Genomic DNA, 19987 nt, shown 5'->3' with positions numbered 1-19987 from the left:
CACAGGTCTGAAGGAAACCCAGCTGCTGGAGGAGTTTCCCTTCGGGGATAGATGATGTGACGGGTGGAATAAATACGCATCTCTTTAGGAAGCCATTAGGAAGTAGGGTGAGTCATCCCCTGCACCTCTGTAAGGGCTCGGAGAGACCGAGAGACCAGGACGTGGTATGACAGTGCATTCCAGGAAGAGGCTGGCTGGTGACGTGGAGGAAGGCAGCAGGCCCCATGGGTACAGTGGTGCTCCTCTTCTGAGACAGAAGCTTCAGATCACCTGCCTTCAGGAGGGTCAGTTCTCACAGGACAGGGCTGTGCCAGTGACCCTGACATGGCAGAGCCGTTGTAACACCCACCAAGGAAGGCTGTGTGGGGACGGTCACACATTTAAACACAAGCACTGAAAACAAGAATTCGATCCCTTGAACCTAGTAGGTACTCAGTAAGTGCCTGTGGAAAGGAACTTCTACTTTTGTACTTTATCAAAGGGGAAAGCAGTAGCAGCTTGCTTCAAAAATATACCTCCCACTTCCTGTTACAGTTCATTATTTGAGATGCACTTATTTGGCTTAAAGAATTAAAGTACTCCCCATGAAGGCTAAAATACTCAGTCATCAATTGTTTGCAGCTTGTTGTAAACTAGTTTCATCAGTTACCTTTCATCCGCCCCTACTAGTGGGAACGAGACTTAAGGTAAGAGCAAGGTAAGATCTGAGCCAGGTATAGGCCCAGGTGAGGGTCTACTTGGTCATAGGCAGTTCAAAAAAAAGGAGCTGGTGTAAGGGTGGAGTAGATGAAGGTCAGGCACGGGAAGGCAGGAAGGACACATTTCAGCAGCTTCAATATTTAGCCCAAGCTCAGTCTGCTGCTGTTAGGTGCTGTCCAGTTAGTTCTGACTCATAGTGACCCCATGTGACAGAGTAGAAGTGCTCCACAGGGTTTCTTAGGCTGTAATCTTTATGGGAGCAGATCACCAGGTCGTTCTCTCACAGAGCTACTGGGTGAGTTCGAACCACCAACCTTTTGGTTAGCAACTTAGTGCTTAACTGTTGCACCCCCAGGGCTCCCTCTAAAATACTGAATTCTGGGTATCAAGGATGGGCAAGGGTTTTGGCAAAAAATATATTAATAAACAGAAGCAGTGTCTTCAAGGAAAAAGCCTGAGCAAGGGGCAAACCAAAGTCATGGACATTGCTGGACCATTCCTAGCTAGTGTGAAGCTTCTCTAGTTGGGGTAGGTAAAAGCAAGTTCAAGAAGCCGGAGGTGACTCTGGCAGAGCTGCTAATTGTTGCTGGGTGTCACTCTCCCTTTTTTAGCAAGGTACATGATTGCCCAGCCAGAGACCACATTTTTCAGCCTCCCTTGAAGACAGCTGTGGTCACATGACTAAGTTCTGGCCAATGGAATGTGAGTGGAAGTGGTGTGGTTAGAGATCTGGCTGCTAATGGAAAGGTCGGAGGTTCAACTTACCAGCCAGCTGCTCTGCGGGAGAGAGATATGGCAGTTGGCTTCGTAAAGATTTCAGCTTGGAAACCCTATGGGGCAGTTCTACTCTGTCCTACAGGGTTGATATGAGTGGAAGTCAACTCAAGAGCAAAGGGTTTGTTTGTTTGTTTTTAAAAAGCAGCTATTTTTCCTTTCTCTTTCTCCCTCCTGTGGGCTGGAATGTAGACACGTGCTAGTGACTGAGCTTCGACCATGGGCCAGGCAAGCCTCCAGGTACGGTGGAGCAGCCAGACAGAGGGAATGTCAGTCCCTGCATGGCCTCATGCAGCAGGCCACCCCTTACCCACCCCTGCTTCTGGATCTTCACTTGAGAGGAAAATAGACTTCCATTTCGTAAGCCCTGTGTTTTGGGGTCTAGGCTTTGGCTTATTCTACACCTTACTTATGAGGCATTGGTGGTTCAGTGGTAGAACTCTCACCTTCCACATGGGAGGCTCAGGTTCGATTCCCCACTGATGCACCTCATGTACAGCCACCACCTGTCTGTCTGTCAGTGGAATCCTGCCTGGTGGTGTGATGCTGAACAGGTTTCAGTGGAGCTTCCAGACTAAGATGGACTAGGAAGAAAGGCCTGGTGATCCACTTCTGAAAATCAGTCAACGAAAACCCTATGGATCACAATGGTCCAACCTGCCACCAACTGGGGGCTAACTCGTAGGCAACTAACACCACCATCCTAATTAAAACAAGGAATTTTTCTGGTTCCTGAAGTGAGAGTGTTTTTGCCACTGTGGGCTACTTTAGAGAAAAAAAAATGTTCTTTTTCTTAACTTGTGGAAACAAAGACAAATGGGTAGCTTAGAGGCTTTTTACCTGTCGGCCAGTAGTCGTTGATAGAAAAATGAGTTCCCTGTGTCCCTTCCTAGAGCCCTGTGGCTCAGTAGGTAAGACTTACGGCTGCTAACCAAAGGGAGGCAGTTCGAATCCACCAACTGCTCCTTGGAAACCCTATGGGGCAATTCTACTCTGTCCTCTAGTATCTCACTGGACAGCAATGGGTGTGCGCGTGGTGAGGAATCCCTCCACCCAGCGTGTTAAATCCTACCTCTGTCTATGCCAGGGCATCAGCTAGGCCAGGCTTGACTGCCTCCGGTGATGGATAAATGACCTCCTCTTAGAGAGATTTACGGGAACGTTCTCCCTTGTATTACAGTGAAACTCTCGGCAGCTTCCATCCCGTTAAGAGCTGTTACAAGCCTCATCCTCCACCGGGAGGTCCTTTCCCGTATTTGCAGTCACCATCTGTCATCCCCACCAAGCTACTGGCATCAGCACACATTTATCCCAGAAGAATTACCTGGCTAAGAGCCACCTAACTAGGTTTACCACAATTCCTCAGTACTCTGTCTACCGACACCGTCAAAGGAGGGTGCTGATAGAACTTGTTCCCCAGGCTCAGGGCCCAGGCCCTGCTGGGAAAGCTGGCGCCCTGCAGCTAAACTCAACTGGAGTCACCGCAACGGTGGGCAGGGCTTACCTGCGGCGGGGCGGAGGGCTCAGGTGCTCCCCGGCCTGGGAGAGGCTCCTGCCCGGCGCCTAAGGGGGACAGAGGACAGAGATGAGGACGTGACCGCGGGGCCCAGCTCTACCCGTGCTCCCAGCCGGATCTCGCCTGGAGCCGCGGCGCAGGGCGCGGGCGCACCCTCGGGCCCGCGCTGTCTCGGCCCCCCGCCGTCCTCAGCCCTCTGGGCTCACCGGCTGGCTCACCCGCAGGGTCCGCTCCCCGAGCTCGCCGCGGGCAGGCGCTGTAGATGTTTTGGGAGCGCTGCCGCTGCGACACTCGTGGCCGCTGCCACGACCGGGGCCGCTGGGAGACCTCCAGGGCGCGCATCCTCACGGCCAGGCGGCGGATCCTCCTGGAGAGGACTTCTCGGCAAAGTCACAGGGAGGGAGAGAGGAACATGGTGAGGCCTGTGGCTGCTCCCTCCCCACACTCGTGCTTAAAACACAAAGGCAGCACCCCTCCCCGGACGTGGCACTGTCTGATGCACACGTGGTCAGTAGTGTGCCGAACGTTCGAGGCGCGTCTCTGCCCTCCACTGAAGACCAAGAAGTCCAGATCACATTCCTCGTACTCATTTCCAGGCCATTGGGCCCCTGTCTCCCTTCCCTACACCCAGCTGCTCACCCATAGCTCCCTCTTCCCCCGCGGCTGGGACCTGGTGGGCCGCTCATCTCTCCCTGCTGAGCCCGAGCCCATCGCTCACCTCTCCTCCTTTGAATGGCCCTTTTCACCACGATCCCCAGAAGTGCCAGTAGCATAAGGCCCAGGATGGTTGGGATCAGGATGTGAAATCCTTGGTCTTCAGAACCAGATAGTCCATGGCTGAAGGGTCTGAGGAGGGAAGGAAAGAAGCCAGAGAAGTAGTACCTGAGAAGGGACAATTTTTTTTGAAACTATCTCACAGGTTTGTCCCTTTGTGTTAAGAACCCACACCCACTTCCTCTCTTCCAAAAGGGCCTTGTCTATAGAGTCAGGAAACCTGGGTTCAAGATCAGATTCTGCCTTTTACTGACTGAGCGATCTTGAAAAAACTCTTAACTTCTCTGAACATTGCGGTTGTTAGGGGCTGTCGACTCACAGCAACCTGACCCTATGTACAACAGAAGGCAACATTGCGCGGTCCTGTGACATCTTCACAATCGTGGCTATGTCTGAGCCCACTGTTGCAGCCACTGTGTCAGTTCATCTCATTGAAGGTCTTCCTCTTTTTCACTGGCCCTCTACTTCACCAAGCATGATGTCCTTCTCCAGGGACAGGCCCCTCCTGATAACATGTCCAAATATGTGAGACGAAGCCTCACCATCCTCACTTTTGAGGGGCATTCTGGCTGTACTTCTTCCCTGTTATATCTCCGTAAAGGGAGATAGTAAAACCTGTACCGCAAAACTGTTAGGAGGATTAGGTAGAACAATGAATACAAAGGACTTAGTGCCCCTGGTCTACACCAGTTGCTGTGAAGTTGATTCTGACTCATGTGACCCCACGCATGTCAGAGTAGGACTGGGGTCCATACAGGGTTTTCAGTGGCTGATTTTCAGAAGCAGATCACCAGACCTTTCTTGAGAGGTTCCTCTGGGTAGACTTAAACCTCCAACCTCCTCCCTTTCAGTTGGCAGAGGAGTATGTTAACTGTTTGTATCACCGAGGGACCACACCTGGTCTATAGCAGGGCCAGATAAACCTCACTTCCCCTTCCAGCTTTCTGCACCTCAGTTTCCTCACAAGATTATTGCAAGTATTAAATCAGTTAGCTTCTTGCAACTGTAATGTCTGTTGAAAAGAGGATGTTTTTCTCGTGGTGTTCCTTCTGCCTGGAAGATCTTCCCTCCATCTTCTCTACATATCGAACTCTCACATTCCTTAAAGACCAGTGACAAGTCCTCTTGTCTTCCCTAATCATGGTAAAGCCAGAATCAATTTTTTTGTGCTTTGTTTTCCCAATTTTATGTTCAACCCATCACAACTCTTACCACAGTTAGACATGCATTAGTTAGTTAGCAAGACCTGGATTTTTTGCATGCTATCATCTTCTTACATCTTTAGGATTTTTTTTTGTATCATCTTCTTACATCTTTAGGATATAGCACAGTGCGTAGCACATAGTAGAGACTCAGAAAATATTTGTTGAAAAATCAACAAACCACTGGCCAAACTGACAAAAGAAGAACAGTAGAGGACACAAATAACCCAAATAAGAAATGAAATGGGGGACATTACAACAGACCCATCTGAAATAAAAAGGATCATAACAGAGTATTATGAAAAACTCTCTTCCAACATATTTGAAAACCTAGAGGAAATGGACAAATTTCTAGAAACACACTACTTACTCAAACTAGCACAAAACGATGTTGACAATCTGAACAGACCCATAACAAGAGAAGAGATTGAAAAGGTAATAAAAAAAACTCCCAACGAAAAAAATCCCTGGCCCAGATGGCTTTATTGGAGAATTCTACCGAACATTCAGAGAAGAGTTTACACCAGTATTACTCAAACTATTTCAGAACATAGACAAGGAAGTGATACTTCCGAATTCATTCTATGAAGCTAGCATAATCCTGATACCAAAACCAGGCAAAGTCACCACAAAAAAGATAATTACAGACCAATATCTCTCATGAATATACATGCAAAAATTCTGAACAAAATTCTAGCCAATAGAATTCAGCAGCATATACATATATAAAAAAAAAATACACCATGACCGAGTAGGATTCAATATTAGAAAATCAATAAAAGTAGTCTAGCACATAAATAAAAAGAAAGAAAAGAATCACATGATCATCTCATTTGGTACAGAAAAGGCATTTGACAAAGTCTGACACCCATTCCTGATAAAGAACTCTCAATAAAATAGGTATAGAAGGAAAATTTCTCAGAATAATAAAGGGCATATATGCAAAACCAATGGCCAACATCATTCTTTATGGAGAAGGCTGAAACATTTCCCTTGAGAACAGGAACAAGACAAGGATGCCCTTTATCACCACTCCTATTTAACATTGTGTTGTAAGTCCTAGCTAGAGCAATAAGACAAGAGGCAGAAATAAAGGGCATCCAAATTGGTAATCAAGAAGTTAAACTGTCTCTATTTGGGGATGATATGATACTATACACAGAAAACCCAAAAGACTCCACGAGAAAACTACTGAATTGATAGAAAGATTCAGCAGACTAGCAGGATATAAGATAAACATACAAAAATCAGTTGGATTCCTATACACCAATAAAGAGAATGATGGAAAGGAAATCAGGAAAACAATACTGTTTATAATAAAAAATAGCTCCTAAAAATAAAAAACAAAAAAAAAAAACCTTGGGAATAAATCTAACCAGGGTTGTAAAAGACCTACACAAAGAAAACTACAAAACACTACTGCAAGAAACCAAAAGAGATCTACATAAATGGAAAAACATACCATGCTCATGGATAGATAGACTCAACATGGTGAAAATGACAATTTTACCCAAAGTGATTTACAAATACAATGCAGTCCCAATCCAAATACCAACAGTATTCTTTAAAGAGATGGAAAAACATATCACTAACTTTATTTGGAAAGGAAAAAAGCCCCAGAAAAGTAAAGAACTACTGAAGAAGAAGAATTAAGTAGGAGGACTTGCACTACCTGACTTCAGAACCTACTATACAGCTATGGTCATCAGAACAGCCTGGTACTAGTACAAGGACAGATACATTGACAAATGGAACAGAATTGAGAACCCAGATATAAATCCATCCACCTATGGTCACCTGATCTTTGACAAGGGCCCAGAATCCGTCAAGTGGGGGAAAGACAGTCTTTTTAACAAATGGTGCTGGCAAAACTGGATGTCCATCTGCAAAAAAATGAAACTGTACCCATACCTCACACCACATACAAAAATTAACTCAATATGGATCAAAGACCTACATATAAAGCCAAAAACCATGAAGTTCATAGAAGAAAAAAATAGGCTCAATGATAGAGGCCCTAATACATGGCATTAACAGGAAACAAACCACAACTAACAACACAAGAGCTCCAGAGGATAAGCTAGATAACTGGGATTGTCTAAAAATTAAACATTTATGCTCATCGAAAGACTTCACTGAAAGAGTAAAAAGAGAACCTTCAGACTGGGAAAAAATTTTTGGCTATTACAAATCAGACAGAGGTCTAATCTCTCAAACCTATAAGAAAATCCAACACCTCTACAACAAAAAGACAAATAATCCAATTAAAAAATGGGCAAAGGAAATGAACAGACACTTCACCAAAGAAGACATTCAAGTGGCCAACAGACACGTGAGGAAATGCTCACGATCTCTGGCCCTTAGAGAAATGCAAATCAAAACCACAGTGAGATACCATCTCACCCTGGCATTACTGGCATGAATCAGTAAACAGGATATAACAAATGTTGCAGAGGCTGCGGGGAGATTGGAACTCTTATGCACTGCTGGTGGGAACACAAAATGGTACAACCATTTTGGAAAATGATATTGCACTTCCTTAGAAAGCTAGGGATAGAAATATCATATGATCCAGCAATCCCATTCCTAGGAATATATCCTAGAGAAATAAGAATCATCACTCAAATACAGATATGCACACCCATGTTCATTGCAACATTGTTCACAATAGCAAAAAGATGGAAACAACCTAGATGTCCATCAACAGATGGATGGATAAACAAACTGTGGTACGTACACACAATGGAGTATTACCTAACGATAAAGAACAGCGATGAATCTGTGTAGCATCTCATTAACACAGACGAATCTGGAGGGAATTATGCTGAGTGAAATAAGTCAATCACAAAAGGACAAATATTGTATGAGACCATTGCTGTAAATACTCATGAAAAGATTTACATACAAAAAGAATCTTTGGTTTTTAAGAGGGAGGGGAGGGGTGGAAATGGAAAAACACTTAAAAGACAATAGTTAGGTGGAAACTTTGGTGAAGGGTAAGACAGTACACAATACTGCAGAAGTCATCACAACTTGTACAAGGCAAGGTCATGGAAGCTCCATAGACACGTCCAAACTCCCTGAGGGACCGAATTGCTGGGCTGAGGGCTGTGGGGACCATGATCTCTGGGAACATCTGGCTCAATTGGCATAACATAGTTTATAAAGAAAATGTTCTACATTCTACTTTGGTGAGTAGTGTCTGGGGTCTTAAATGTCTGTGAGCAGCCATCTAGGACACTCCACTGGTTTCACCCCTCCAGAAGCAAAGAAGAATGAAGAAAACTAAAGACACAAGAGAAAGATTAGTCTAAAGGACTAATGGACCACATCTACCATGGCCTCCACCAGACTGAGTGCAGTACAACGAGATGGTGCCCGGCTACCACCACTGACTACTCTGACAGGGATCACAATAGTGGGTCCTGGGCAGAGCTGAAGAAAAATGTAGAACAAAATTCTAACTCAGAAAGAAAGACCAGGCTTTCTGGCCTGACAGAGATGGAAGAAACTCTGAGAGTACGGCCCCCAGAGACCCCTTCAGCTCAGTAATGAGGTCGCTTCTGAAGTTCATCCTTCAGCCAAAGATTGAACAGGCCCTGTGGAACAAAACAAGACTAAAGGGGCATACCAGCCCTGGGGCAGCGGCTGGAAGGCAGGCGGGAACAGGAAAGCTGGTAATAGGGAACTCAGGGTTGAGAAGGTAGAGTGTTCACATGTTGTGGGGTTGTTAACCAATGTCATAGAACCATGTGAGTACTAGCTGTTTAATGAGACACTAGTTTGTTCTGTAAAACTTCATCTAAAGTACAATAAGAAAAGAAATAAAATATTTAAAAAAAGAAAATATTTGTTGAATTGCTTCATATTCTCTACTGGTAGGTATGTGTGATTTACTGAACTGGGAAACAGAAGTCCTGGTTTTATTTGAAACCCCTTACCTGTCCTGGCCTCAGTTTCCTTATGTATAAGACCCAGTGATGTAGAAGGTCCCTGTCTACACCGTGTGTCTCTTTGGCTAAGCAAAAATAATTTCACCTGCTATTTTTTATGGGTGGTCCATAATGCTGCCCCCTAGTGGTCAATTCCACCACCTCCCTGCACTGCTCCGAGCCTTCAGACAAGTGCTGTCTGATAGAAATACAATGAGTCATATATGTAATTTTAAATTTTCTAGATGCCACATTAAAAGTGGTTTCAAATAGAACCAGGACTCCTGTTTCTTAGTTCAAGAAACAGGTGAAAGTGAAAGTAACTTTAATAGAACATCTTATTTAGCCCAGTACATCTAAAATACTATCATTTCTACATATAATTCATATAAAACTTATTACTGAGATACAGAACAATCTTTTTTCTCATACTAAGTATTTAAAATCCAGATCTCAGTTCAGGCTAGCCACATTTCAAGTGCTCAATACCCGTATGTGACTGCTGGCTACCATATTGGACAACACAGTTTTATATTCGGGTAGGTCTCAATTCTGGCTACATTTAGAATCGCCTGCAGACTTTTAGAAAATACTATTCCTGGGCTCCATTCATGAGAGTCTGATTAAATTGATCTGTGGTGACTTAGGCATCAATTTTTTTTTTCCCTAAAATTCTCCCAAAAAAAAAAAAGAATTCTAATAACGGTAAGAACTAACATTTAATACTTGTAAATGTCAGGCACTGTTCTAACTCATTAATCCTCGTCAGTTCTATGAGGTGACAAACGAAGGAACTGAAGCACAGTGAGGTTAAGTGACCTGCCTACCATTACAGAGCCTCTCGGTGGGGGCCAGATGGTGAAGTCAGGTGCAGAGCCATGCTTGTAACCACTACAATACTGTAGTCAGTGTGGAAGCTGCCCATGTGGAAAGGGTTGCTTTGTGCTGTAAAACGTGCAAGATTAAGTGGGTTTCTAAAGATGTTATTCTCCTTTAGTCCCTCCTCATCAAATCATATGTGAATGACTGTTGAGTGACTGAAAACCTTGGCTCCCACCTCTACAGAGCCTCCTTTGTTGACATGGGGCACTGGCAAGTGGATGCTCGTGAATGGAACTAATGCGTTAATACACCATACTCACAGGTAGTGTATTTCAGAGTGGCCTTCTAGAGACAAAACCAGGAAGGATCTCTAATGGTGGACTTTGCAGGAGGATTTCAGTGAACCTCCTAACTCTAGCCTACTCTGCCTGGGGATTAACTCATCCTGGACATAGAGGCCCCTTACCTCTGTCTGTGCAGCCTGGTTTGGCGGTTGTAGCTGGCTGGCTGGGGCCCGACCTGCTCCTCCTGAGCTGAAGTCTTTGAGGCTGTGATGGATGGCAGGAGTGTTGGGGGCTTGCCAGCTGCCACTAACGATGCTGTGGAAATTGGAGGGCCGTGGATGACTGGAGTGTCAGAGGACGAGCGGTGGGCTGGAGGGGTCTGGGGCCTCTGAGCTGGTGTGGTTACTGTAGGAGGTAGCAGGAAAAAGTGACCTTGCATCTGCGAAGTCTCCAGCAGGATTGGTTCACCGTCTCTTTCTTCAACATACTCTTCTTCCCTTTTACCCAGACCACCCTTGTTCTTGCAGTCCTCGGGACCTACAATGCCTTCTAGGCATGCAATCTAGACCTGGGAAATTCCTAGCTACATTTGCTTCAAATACCATTTCCCCTAGGAAGTCTTCCCTGACTTCCCAGGCAGGACAGCTCTCCCTCCTCTGAGCATGGGGACATCATGTTTGTGGCTCTCTTCCCTCTCGGCCTTGTGCCATATTTGTGGGCTTGTCCGTTCTCCCTATTCCACACCTATCAGCTATGACTTTGGGTACGTGATATGCTCAGTTACACCATCCCTCTTGGCACCCAGGAGGGTACCTAAGTGTAGTAATACTCAACTAATGTATCTGTCTTACAGGGTAGATGTGAGAATATGATGGAAATACTGCATGCTAACATGTGTTTGAAAATGGAAAATCCTTTAGAAATGTGAAGGTATGTATGATCCTCATTAATCTTTTTATTGCAAAATAGAATTGTTAAAATCACTGAATGCCGGCAGGTAGAAGACAGACAGTCCTGTTGTGGGAAGCAGGAAGCATAAGATCTGCCAGCTGGGAATTATGCCCAGCCTGGGTTTTTGGCAGTCATTCATCAAAGAGCTAGATTTTGTGAATGGAGCACAAATTCCCTTACTTCTGGTGCCACCTGGTGGTAATGTTTGAGTTCTGCAAGTAGGGCTTGGCGTCCGGGCTGTAAGGTAGGCTTAACCCTTTTGTTACCGTTGGTATAATGGTATACCAGCCAATTTGTACACCTCTGGACCTCGTAGGTAGTATGTTGTTCCAGTTCTAATACATTTAGCATCAAGGTGGGTCCCTTTTGAAACGCGTGAAGCTCAGCAGACTGGAACTGGATCCTCATTGTTGTGTAGGTGATGTTTCCTGGATGTGTTGGTTTTGTAAACTTTTGCCTCTTTTTTTCCCTTTATTTCTGTGAGATAAGGCTTGCAAGCGTAACTATGGCTTCCCTATGTGATAGTTAGGGAGCCCTGATGGCTTTGTTTTGTTTTTTTCTCTGTCATATTTGAAAAACCAGAGGTTCCCCATGTAACCTAATGGAAAGGCACCTACGATAAATTATCACTATTGACGGCAGTGGGCAGTGGGATAACTTTCACTGGTGTATTGTCACACCACAGATCAGTGGTGCTAAAGTGCCACCGGCTTATCAGTGGATTTTATTGTACCAGATCGTGTTTCTCAAAATCCATATTACCTACCAAAATTTTTATTTTTTTTTCAATGGTAAGCGTGCATTCAATACTGAAAACACAAGCTGTCAAAAAAAAAAAAAAACCTTTTTTAAAATAAAAATTTGACAACTAAAGGGGTTTTTAAAGGAGGATTTGGAAAGCAGGTGTCAAGGAGGTATCCTCTCCTGAGGCAGGAAATACACATCTGAGACTCAGCTCTGCTCTGCCAGCCACTTACTGGCCCACTCTTCCCCGTCACACTGCTCTTCAAAATGCCCTCAGCATCTCCCCCCCTTTCCCATCCTAGCACTGGTGAACTGACCTTTGGATATGAATTCAGAGGGAATCGCATCTTCAAGCATCTGGAACCAAGGGGGTACAGAGGCTGTCGTCAGGTACAGAAGTCTGTGAAACCATCCGGGGGTCTCAAGTGTCAGCTCTTTCTCCCAGAATGGCTGATACTCTGTTGGAGGCAACAGAAAGACATTGGTGAGCTCGAGGGGGTGACTGGGGTCTGGAGGAGAGACTACTGGTGTGAGTTGAAGCTGACTCAGCCAGGGTGGACAGCAGTGAGGGAACGAAGGCAGCCCCCGTGAAGGAGCAGAACAGGAACTGGGCTGGGGTTTCATTAAAGGAAATAGCCTCTCCTCCTACTCCAGCCAACATTCCCTGCAGAACCAACAGAGGCCACTGGGACTCTAGGCTATGAGTTAGTGCTGCACATTAGTGGAGCGAAGAAGAAAGGAGGGATTCAGGAGAAATAAGGAATGGATCAGATCACAAAATACAACTTTGGCCTTGAAAAGTGTCTTTCTTTATGTTCATCTGCTATATTTCTCATGGGACCGTTGTGTAGAATAATTATGCCATTTTGTTTCCAATTTTCTTCAGTTTCAGAGCCTCTGCTCAGTCTCACATCCCACCTCCCCCATGTCCTGGATAGGGTGGACAATACAAAGAGAGAACTATTCCGTTTCTTACATGTATTTTAGACAGAAAATTCTATGGATGATGAAGTTAACTGACACTATGAAGTTTCAACCATGTGGATCCCAATTCTTGCACTGGCTAACAAGGCAATAGCATAAGAGTCAGGGAACTGTTAGAGTTGGGTGGTTGTTGCAACCTCCCCAAGTGGAAACATTTTCTGGGTACCTACTGCTGACACTCAGGGTGATTTGCAGGGTCTTGCCCCGGTCTGTGTTTGTGCCCACCCCACAGGCATAGACTCCGCTGTCATTCTCGGTAATCTCTGTCATCTCCACCAGGAACAGATGGCTGTCTGTGAGCAGATTCAGGGTGACTCGACCAGCGTATCCATTCTTGACATAGTTCCCGTTGGACACCACGGTGGCACACGCTCCAGATGCTGCCATCTCCCGGCACAGGTAGACCCTCGTGTACTTTTCAGGCAGTGGACACTTGAAGATAATGGATCCTCCTAGTTCTCCCTCTAGATTGACTGCTGGGAGGGTCTTCAGAGCCCCAGATACTGCAGGAAGAGGGAGTTAATGCAGAGGAAGCCCCATCCCAAACTATGTCCCAATCCTAGCCACATCCCCAACTCCAGCCCTAAATCCAACCCTAGCCCTGGTCCCAGCAAGACTCACTCTCATCTCCTGTCCCAGTCCCAGCACCATTATCATCCTAGGCTCAGCCAGCTCTTAGCCTCAGCCCAATGCTGACCTCTAGCTTTAGCTTCATCCTCAGCCTTTTCTGACTCCAACCCTACGCATAACCTCAGTTCAGCTCTATGTCCATCTATAGCCCTATGCCCAGTCCCAGCCTATATCAGCCACACCTCTCCCCAGCCCCAGCCTCATCACCAAATCCAAACCCAAATCCGTAAGGACCTAGACACCAAATCCTTGAGAATATAGTCAAAACCACAACACCCGTCCAAGAGAGGTACTCTGCCATGGGTGATCTCAAACAGCACGTAATCCGCAAGTGACTTCAGTGTTGTGTTGAGAGGCATGGTATGGCTATACTGCAAAGGCTTTTCTTTCCAGTTTTGTTTTGTTCAGGTCCTTGGGTGGTGCAAACAGTTTGCCCTCAGCTACTAACCGAAAGATCAGCTCTTCGAATCCATCCAGTGGCACCTTGGAAGAAAGACCTGGCAATCTGCTTCTGTAAGATTACGGCTACTGAAAACCCTACGGAGCTCAGGTCTACTCCAAAAGGTGTGGGGTCACTGTGAGTCGGAATTGACTCAAGGGCAATAGAGTTTTGTTTTGCTCAGATCCATCCAGCCAACCATTCATCCACAGTTCTATTTATTAAATCGTTTTACAGGTATTTATCGAATGCCTTTCATGTGATAGTTGGATAGCCAGTATCATCTAGTGGGTGATGCAGTCATCATTCAGTGGGTAATCCAGACAAATCCTTAACACTGTCATAAATTCTCCGACAGAGATAGCACTGGGCTCCACGGAAGCGCCAGGAAGGGGCATCTAACCCAGACTTGCACAGTTTGAGGAAGGCTTCTGGAAAAAATGATGTCTCAGTTGTAACTTGAAGGATCGGGCATGGAGCACAACTGAGAGAATGGTGATTTCTTGCCTGAGGTAGGGGACACAGGTAGGAAAGCAGGTGTGTGTGCAAGTGTATACACACTGTGTGTGTGTCAGGGAGGGAAAAGAGATGTGGTTCATGAGTCCTTGACATAAACAAGCATCTGTTGTGGCTGAGGGAAGACAGGCCTAATGCAGCTCAGCCAGCTAAAGAAGAGGTAAGTTTGTGTAAGGTTGTCAGCTATAGTAAGTGGGTCCCAATGTGTGTGAACATACTTCTAGGAAGAGGGTTCATAGAGTAAAGGGCATGTGTGTTGAGGTGTGCCTGGGGGCTGGGGTGGAGGAGGAGAAAGTCTTCCAGACAGTGAGAACACATGGTATGTTCACAGAGCAGAGAGGCTCACACAGTTCCTGAAATTCTCCCACAGACCACATGCTAAGAGTTTAGTGAAATAAGAAGAGCCAAGGAAAGCTCCAGGAGAGAGGCAGGGTTTGAGACTTCTGGACAAGTAGTAGGTCTGAGGAAGCCATTCCAGGAGAGGGAAGAATGAGGTAGAAGCAAACATGGGAGCATGCGATGGGGGCTCAAGGAGGGTAGGACGGGGCTGGGAAGGGAGTGTTAGCAGGAGCATGTTCAGAGGGAGAGGCAGAGAGGCAGCCAGAAACATGGAGCTGATGGAGAAACCCTCACACAAGTAGCCAACCGCAGCTCTAAATCTGTTTGACACTAAGACATGGTGAGGTAGCTTCATGACTGGAACATGGTGATGGAAGGGTGACCTTGTGCAAAGGACAAGACCCAGTCATAAGAGGTAGGGGGATCCCCGTGTGCCTCCAGAATGCTCACACACACCCGTGGGCAAAGCCTAGCTGCCCAGGGGAGATGCACAGGAATATTTTTGGCTGAGAATAACCCAGCCAAGAGAGGGGCATGAATGCTGCTTCCCCTAGAAAAAAGATTATAACATGGGTGGAGAGAAGGTAGAGCAAAGGTGGGGTCATTGCCCATGTGGACACCTTCAGTGGCCTCCTTCTGCTCAAGGTAGGCCTTCTGGAAAGTCCCAGACTTGCCCGGTTGGTTCCTCATTGCTCAAGCTCTGGAGATGAAGCACAAAGAGAGCTGCTGGGTACCCTGAGTTCTGACCAACAAGGGAGCTACTAGCTGGTGATGTGAAAATGACCAGAACCACACAAAAAAAAGTAACCAAACCTCTCTGGAGTTCATAATAGCTACTAACATACACCCAGGCTTAGAAAAGCAGATTTCCAAAATAAATGAACTAACACAGTGCTAATTTCCTGGTCTAGAATTCTAAAATAGCACAGTGCGCCTCTGAGTCATCTGGGGAACTCAACAAGATGGAGATGACCTATTACACCTGTCTAGGTGGAGCCTAGGAATCTACATTTTTAAACAAGTATCCCAGGTGTCTTTGCATTTCTACAATTCTGGGTTCTATAACTACATTTACAAATGATTCTGGGGAAGAAAGGGAGGAGTAAGAAGGTATCTAAAGAAACAAACCTGTTTAATATTAATACTGTAAATAGGCTCCTAAGTAAGTGACATTAATCTCTAAATTGGTGGCTTGATTTTCAGTGGTGATGGCAGAGGAGAGGGACATAGGTGGTTTAAAAAGTTACTCTCAATTGATAATTTAATATAAAATATGTGTGGAACATGGAAAGAAAAACCCTATAATTTTCATAATGCAAAATAAAGCTGCATCAGGTCTTGGCTGGTGGGGATGCCCTGAAGATAGATGTTGGCTTCTGTGTAATGGAAGGAGGGAATAGTGACGAGGACCTGACCAATTCAAGTCATAGCAGAATCTTGGAAAGTGGAAAGCTGAGAGCTGGCTTGAGATGTTTATATTTGTCAAAAGGGGCGTGAGCTACAGCCTGTGTTGCATGCACTGGGCTCGGGCCACCAGGCCTGCCCTGCGTATTTGCTGAATTGGGGGAGGAGTACAAATGAAGGCCAAAACACCATATGTGTAAATATTTCAAAATTACAGATAAACCTAAAATTGTTATGAATTGAATTGTGTCCCTCAAAAATGTGTGTCAACTTGTCTAGGCCATGATTCCTGGTATTGTGTGATTGGCCACCATTTTGTCATCTGTTATAAATCCTACCTCTATGATGTTAATGAGGCAGGATTAGAGACAGTTATGTTAATGAGGCAGGGCTCAATCTACAAGATTAGGTCGTGTCTTGCTTGAGTCAATCTCTTTTGAGGTATAAGAGAGAGAGTCGAGCAGAGAGACGGGGGACCAAAAAAGCACGAAAAAAACAGTGCCAGAAGCAGAGCACAACCTTCAGTCCCAGGGTTCCTGCACTGAGAAGCCCCTAGAGCAGGGTAAGATTGATGACAAGGATTTTCCTCCAGGGCCAAAAGAGAGAGAAAGAGATCCCCTGGGGCTGAGGCCCTGAATTCGGACTTCTAGCCTCCTAGACTGTGAAAGAATAAACTTCTGTTCGTTAAAGCTATCCACTTCTGGCATTTCTGTTAGAGCAGCACTAGATAACTAAGATACTGTTGAAATAAATATGTTCTATCCCCTTCTCTTGACAAATCACACACCCCTTGCATGACTACTCCAGGACATGGCTATGCAGGGAAAACTGGCCCCAGGCTTTCTTCTCCCAGCTTCTGGTCTAGCTTCTTTTTCTTTCTACCTCTGACCCCTGCCCACACTGCAAGGGTCCTGCTATACGTGATAGACACCCCAGCTTGCATGTACAATCTCCATGTATACCTCATCTCTTCCCCAAACAGCCATTTGTGGTCACCCCTTTATAGGATTAGGGGTCACCCTCAAGAGGAAAACTCAGGATAGAGGCTCACATAGTCACTAGAAGTAGGCTGTAGTCACTTGGACAGGAAAGTCCAGGTCTAGAAGAAGGAGTGTGGGCCCTGTGGGGTTGGGCATGGCTGGAAACAAATCAGAGTGGGCACTCTAAAGTGCAGGGGCCCCGAGCAGAGACCTCTCTGGCCCAGCTAGAATGGTGGTACTGCTCAGGACGAACTGTTGTTAGGCGCTGTCGACTTGGTTCCGACTCGGAGTGACCTTGTGGATAAGAGAGTGAAATGTTGCCCAGTCCTGCACCATCTTCCTTCACTCTCATAAATCTTCCACTGCAACCCAACTGCTCTTCCCTCTCAGCCCAAGCTTAGTTAAGTCTCCACTGTGCCTGTAATCTCTCACTACCTTTCATGGTGTCTGAGATTTCATTAAAGCTCCATTCCTTTGGACTTTCCAGTCTTTGACTCAACAAATACTTACTGAGTTTCTTCCATATTCAAGACACCGCAAAGAAAGCCAATATGAATAAGAAACCATTTCAACCCCCAAGGAGCTTACTACCATTTAATAGAAAAGATAAGGTGAATACACTTCTACCCACACTGTAGGGCAGAGTATCATCAGCTGTTGGGGTTCAGAAGACAGGGCTCAGGAAAGTCTACAAGAATAGGGAGTTTAACGTGGTGTTTGAAGGACCCAGCAAACGTGGAGGTGAGATGGAAAGATGTTCCTGGAAGAAAAACTATCATGAGCAGAGCATGGTGGCTCAGAATGTGTTCAAGCAGGAGTCCTGGATGACTGGAGGTTAGGAAGCGCGGAGGAGTGTGGCAAACTCTGAGTATAAAAAGGGGATGCAAAGGAGGAGCTTGAATGTAATTCACTAGGCAGTGGGGGCCATGGAAGGTTTTTGGGAAGGGTAATCCTTTGATTAGAGTCAAACTTTGAAAAGATTAATCTTCAAGACTAATCATGCAGGTGGGTTTGAAGGAAGACATGGTTGTGTGTTTTTTCCTTTCCATTCCCTCTGCTTCCGTTCCAGCAGAGGGTGTCATTGCTTCTCATCCTGATAATTGTGGATCTAGAAATTATACCCATCATTACCAGTTTCCATGGGGTTGATTCTCACCCACAGCAACCCTATGTGTATCAGAGTAGAACTATGCTCCATAGCATTTTCAATGGCTGATTTTTCAGAAGTAGATTGTCAGAATTTTCTTCCAAGGCACCTCTGGGTGGACTCAAACACCCATTCAAGTTGGCAGCCAAGTGCGTTAATTGTTTGCACCACCCAGGGACTCCAGATGCACCTGACCCAAGCCGCGGTCTTTTCAGTCATCTCATACGTGTGCAAAAGTTCGATAGTGAAAAAAGAAGACAGAAAAAGAATTGATGTGTTTGAACTGTGGTGCTGGCAAAGCATATCGAACATACTGTGGACTACAAAGGTAATGAACAGATCAGTCTTAGAAGAAATACAGTCAGAATAATTCTTAGACGTGAGGATGATGGGACTGCTACTAACTTACTTTGGACATGTCATCAAGAAAGACTAATCTCTAGTAAAGGGCGTCATGTTCACTAACGGGGCGAATTAGCAGATATGAGATGGATTTCTCAATGAGTTGGACTGACACAATAGCCACAACAATGGACTCAACCATACCAGTAACCAGGAAGATGGCGCAGGCCCAGGCAGCATTTTATTCTATCATCCACAAGGTCGCCATGAGTTGAAGCTGATTCAACGGTAACTAACAACAACAGAAGCTACATGAATTGGCTAATTGGCCTTGGATCAAGGTCTGGGCGGGAGTAAATGAAGAGCGATGTTAAAAAAGCCATTCTGGCATTTTGAGGCTGTTGTCAGAGACAATTAAGACAGATGGAGTAGCTGGTTTGGATGGTGACCAAGGAGAAGCTTGAGGTGAAGTGTTGGGCATGTTGCATTTTGGATTTTGGTGGGAAATTTAAGTGGGGGTGCCTAGGAGTCAGTTCCATATCCTGAGATACAGAACTCAGGAAATAGAGTACGGCTACAAAATGTATCAGGCAGTCTTCATTTAGAGCTGAAAATTCAGGAGTGGAAAGAGATCCAGTGAAAGAATGTAGAGGTAAGAAGAATGAACTTTGGAAACAGCTGTGATAAGATCTCATATTAATAGACTAATATGTCTTGGAGAGGTGATGCCTTCAACCCTTATGGCTTAACACCTGACCTGAACAGGAGAAGTGCCTGGAATGGAGCAAGCAGCACTGCAGAGAGGGGGAGGACCTCCACCCTTGCCCTGCCTTAGGTACTGGTTTGCAACAGAATCTGTCCAGAAACATCTGAGGGGGAGACACCTGGCAACTTCCATACCTGTGGCAAAGTAGAATCTCACAAGAAGTCTGAGGAATGGTGCTTCCCCATAGCACTCACCTGGCAGGAAGTAAAGCGACCAAAGCCAGAGGTTCATGGTTCCTTCCTAAGCAAGATCCCATTCGAGAGCCCCTGGAGAGGGGGAAGGAGATCCACTGCTCACCCTGAAGCCTTTCACCATCTGAAAGAGTTTTTTGGCCCCCAGGAAGAGTGAGGCTTGAAAATGAGGAAATGAAACCTGTGTTGTTTGCTAGCTAGTCCTTAGCTAAAAAGAAAATACTAGCAAACCACAGCGGAAGTCAGCGATTGAGAAAACACGCGTTGAGTGAGGATGGGTCACCAGGTTCAAAGGGCCCCTAGGCAGCTTTTTAAGATTCTTAGCAACTACCATGAATTTCCTTGTCTTCAGCACTTTGTCTTGGAGGGACCCTCTATGCTTTGTCTTTTTCTGTAGGAGCCAAGTCATTTGCTTTATCCCTGTCTTCAGGATAAAAGAGCCCTCTCATCAATTTTCCTCCACCTGAGGAAGACTGTATGGAAAAAAGTTGGGCCTTAAGTCAGAAGATGCTGGTTGTAGTCCTTAAAACCAAAAAACAAAAACACAAACT

The 19987-nt window shown here is 45.6% G+C and overlaps 1 protein-coding gene across 4 annotated transcripts in view; it reads right to left on the bottom strand.

Moving 5' to 3' along the window:
* Positions 1 to 19597, bottom strand: part of FCMR (Fc mu receptor) — a 30189-nt gene extending 10592 nt beyond the window's left edge. Inside the window, exons 1-7 of one of the 4 annotated variants that reach the window (XM_023548364.2) lie at positions 19440 to 19589; positions 12853 to 13185; positions 12016 to 12156; positions 10186 to 10408; positions 3708 to 3835; positions 3196 to 3366; positions 2978 to 3036 (exon numbers count right to left, since the gene is read on the bottom strand). In XM_023548364.2, coding sequence (XP_023404132.1) covers positions 2978 to 3036; positions 3196 to 3366; positions 3708 to 3835; positions 10186 to 10408; positions 12016 to 12156; positions 12853 to 13185; positions 19440 to 19476 — 1092 coding nt within the window. In that variant the 5' untranslated portion in view covers positions 19477 to 19589. Of the gene's footprint in view, positions 1 to 2977; positions 3037 to 3195; positions 3367 to 3707; positions 3836 to 10185; positions 10409 to 12015; positions 12157 to 12852; positions 13186 to 19439 lie in introns of all 4 variants that reach the window. The other 3 variants (XM_023548365.2, XM_064273277.1, XM_023548366.2) reach the window with 3 other exon arrangements.
* Between the last annotated feature and the right edge of the window lie 390 nt (positions 19598 to 19987).

This window comes from Loxodonta africana, chromosome 20, assembly GCF_030014295.1.
Source record: "Loxodonta africana isolate mLoxAfr1 chromosome 20, mLoxAfr1.hap2, whole genome shotgun sequence".
Lineage (NCBI taxonomy): Eukaryota > Metazoa > Chordata > Mammalia > Proboscidea > Elephantidae > Loxodonta > Loxodonta africana.
The sequence above is the reverse complement of the archived record's forward strand: the minus strand, read 5'-3'. Positions and strand labels throughout refer to the sequence as shown.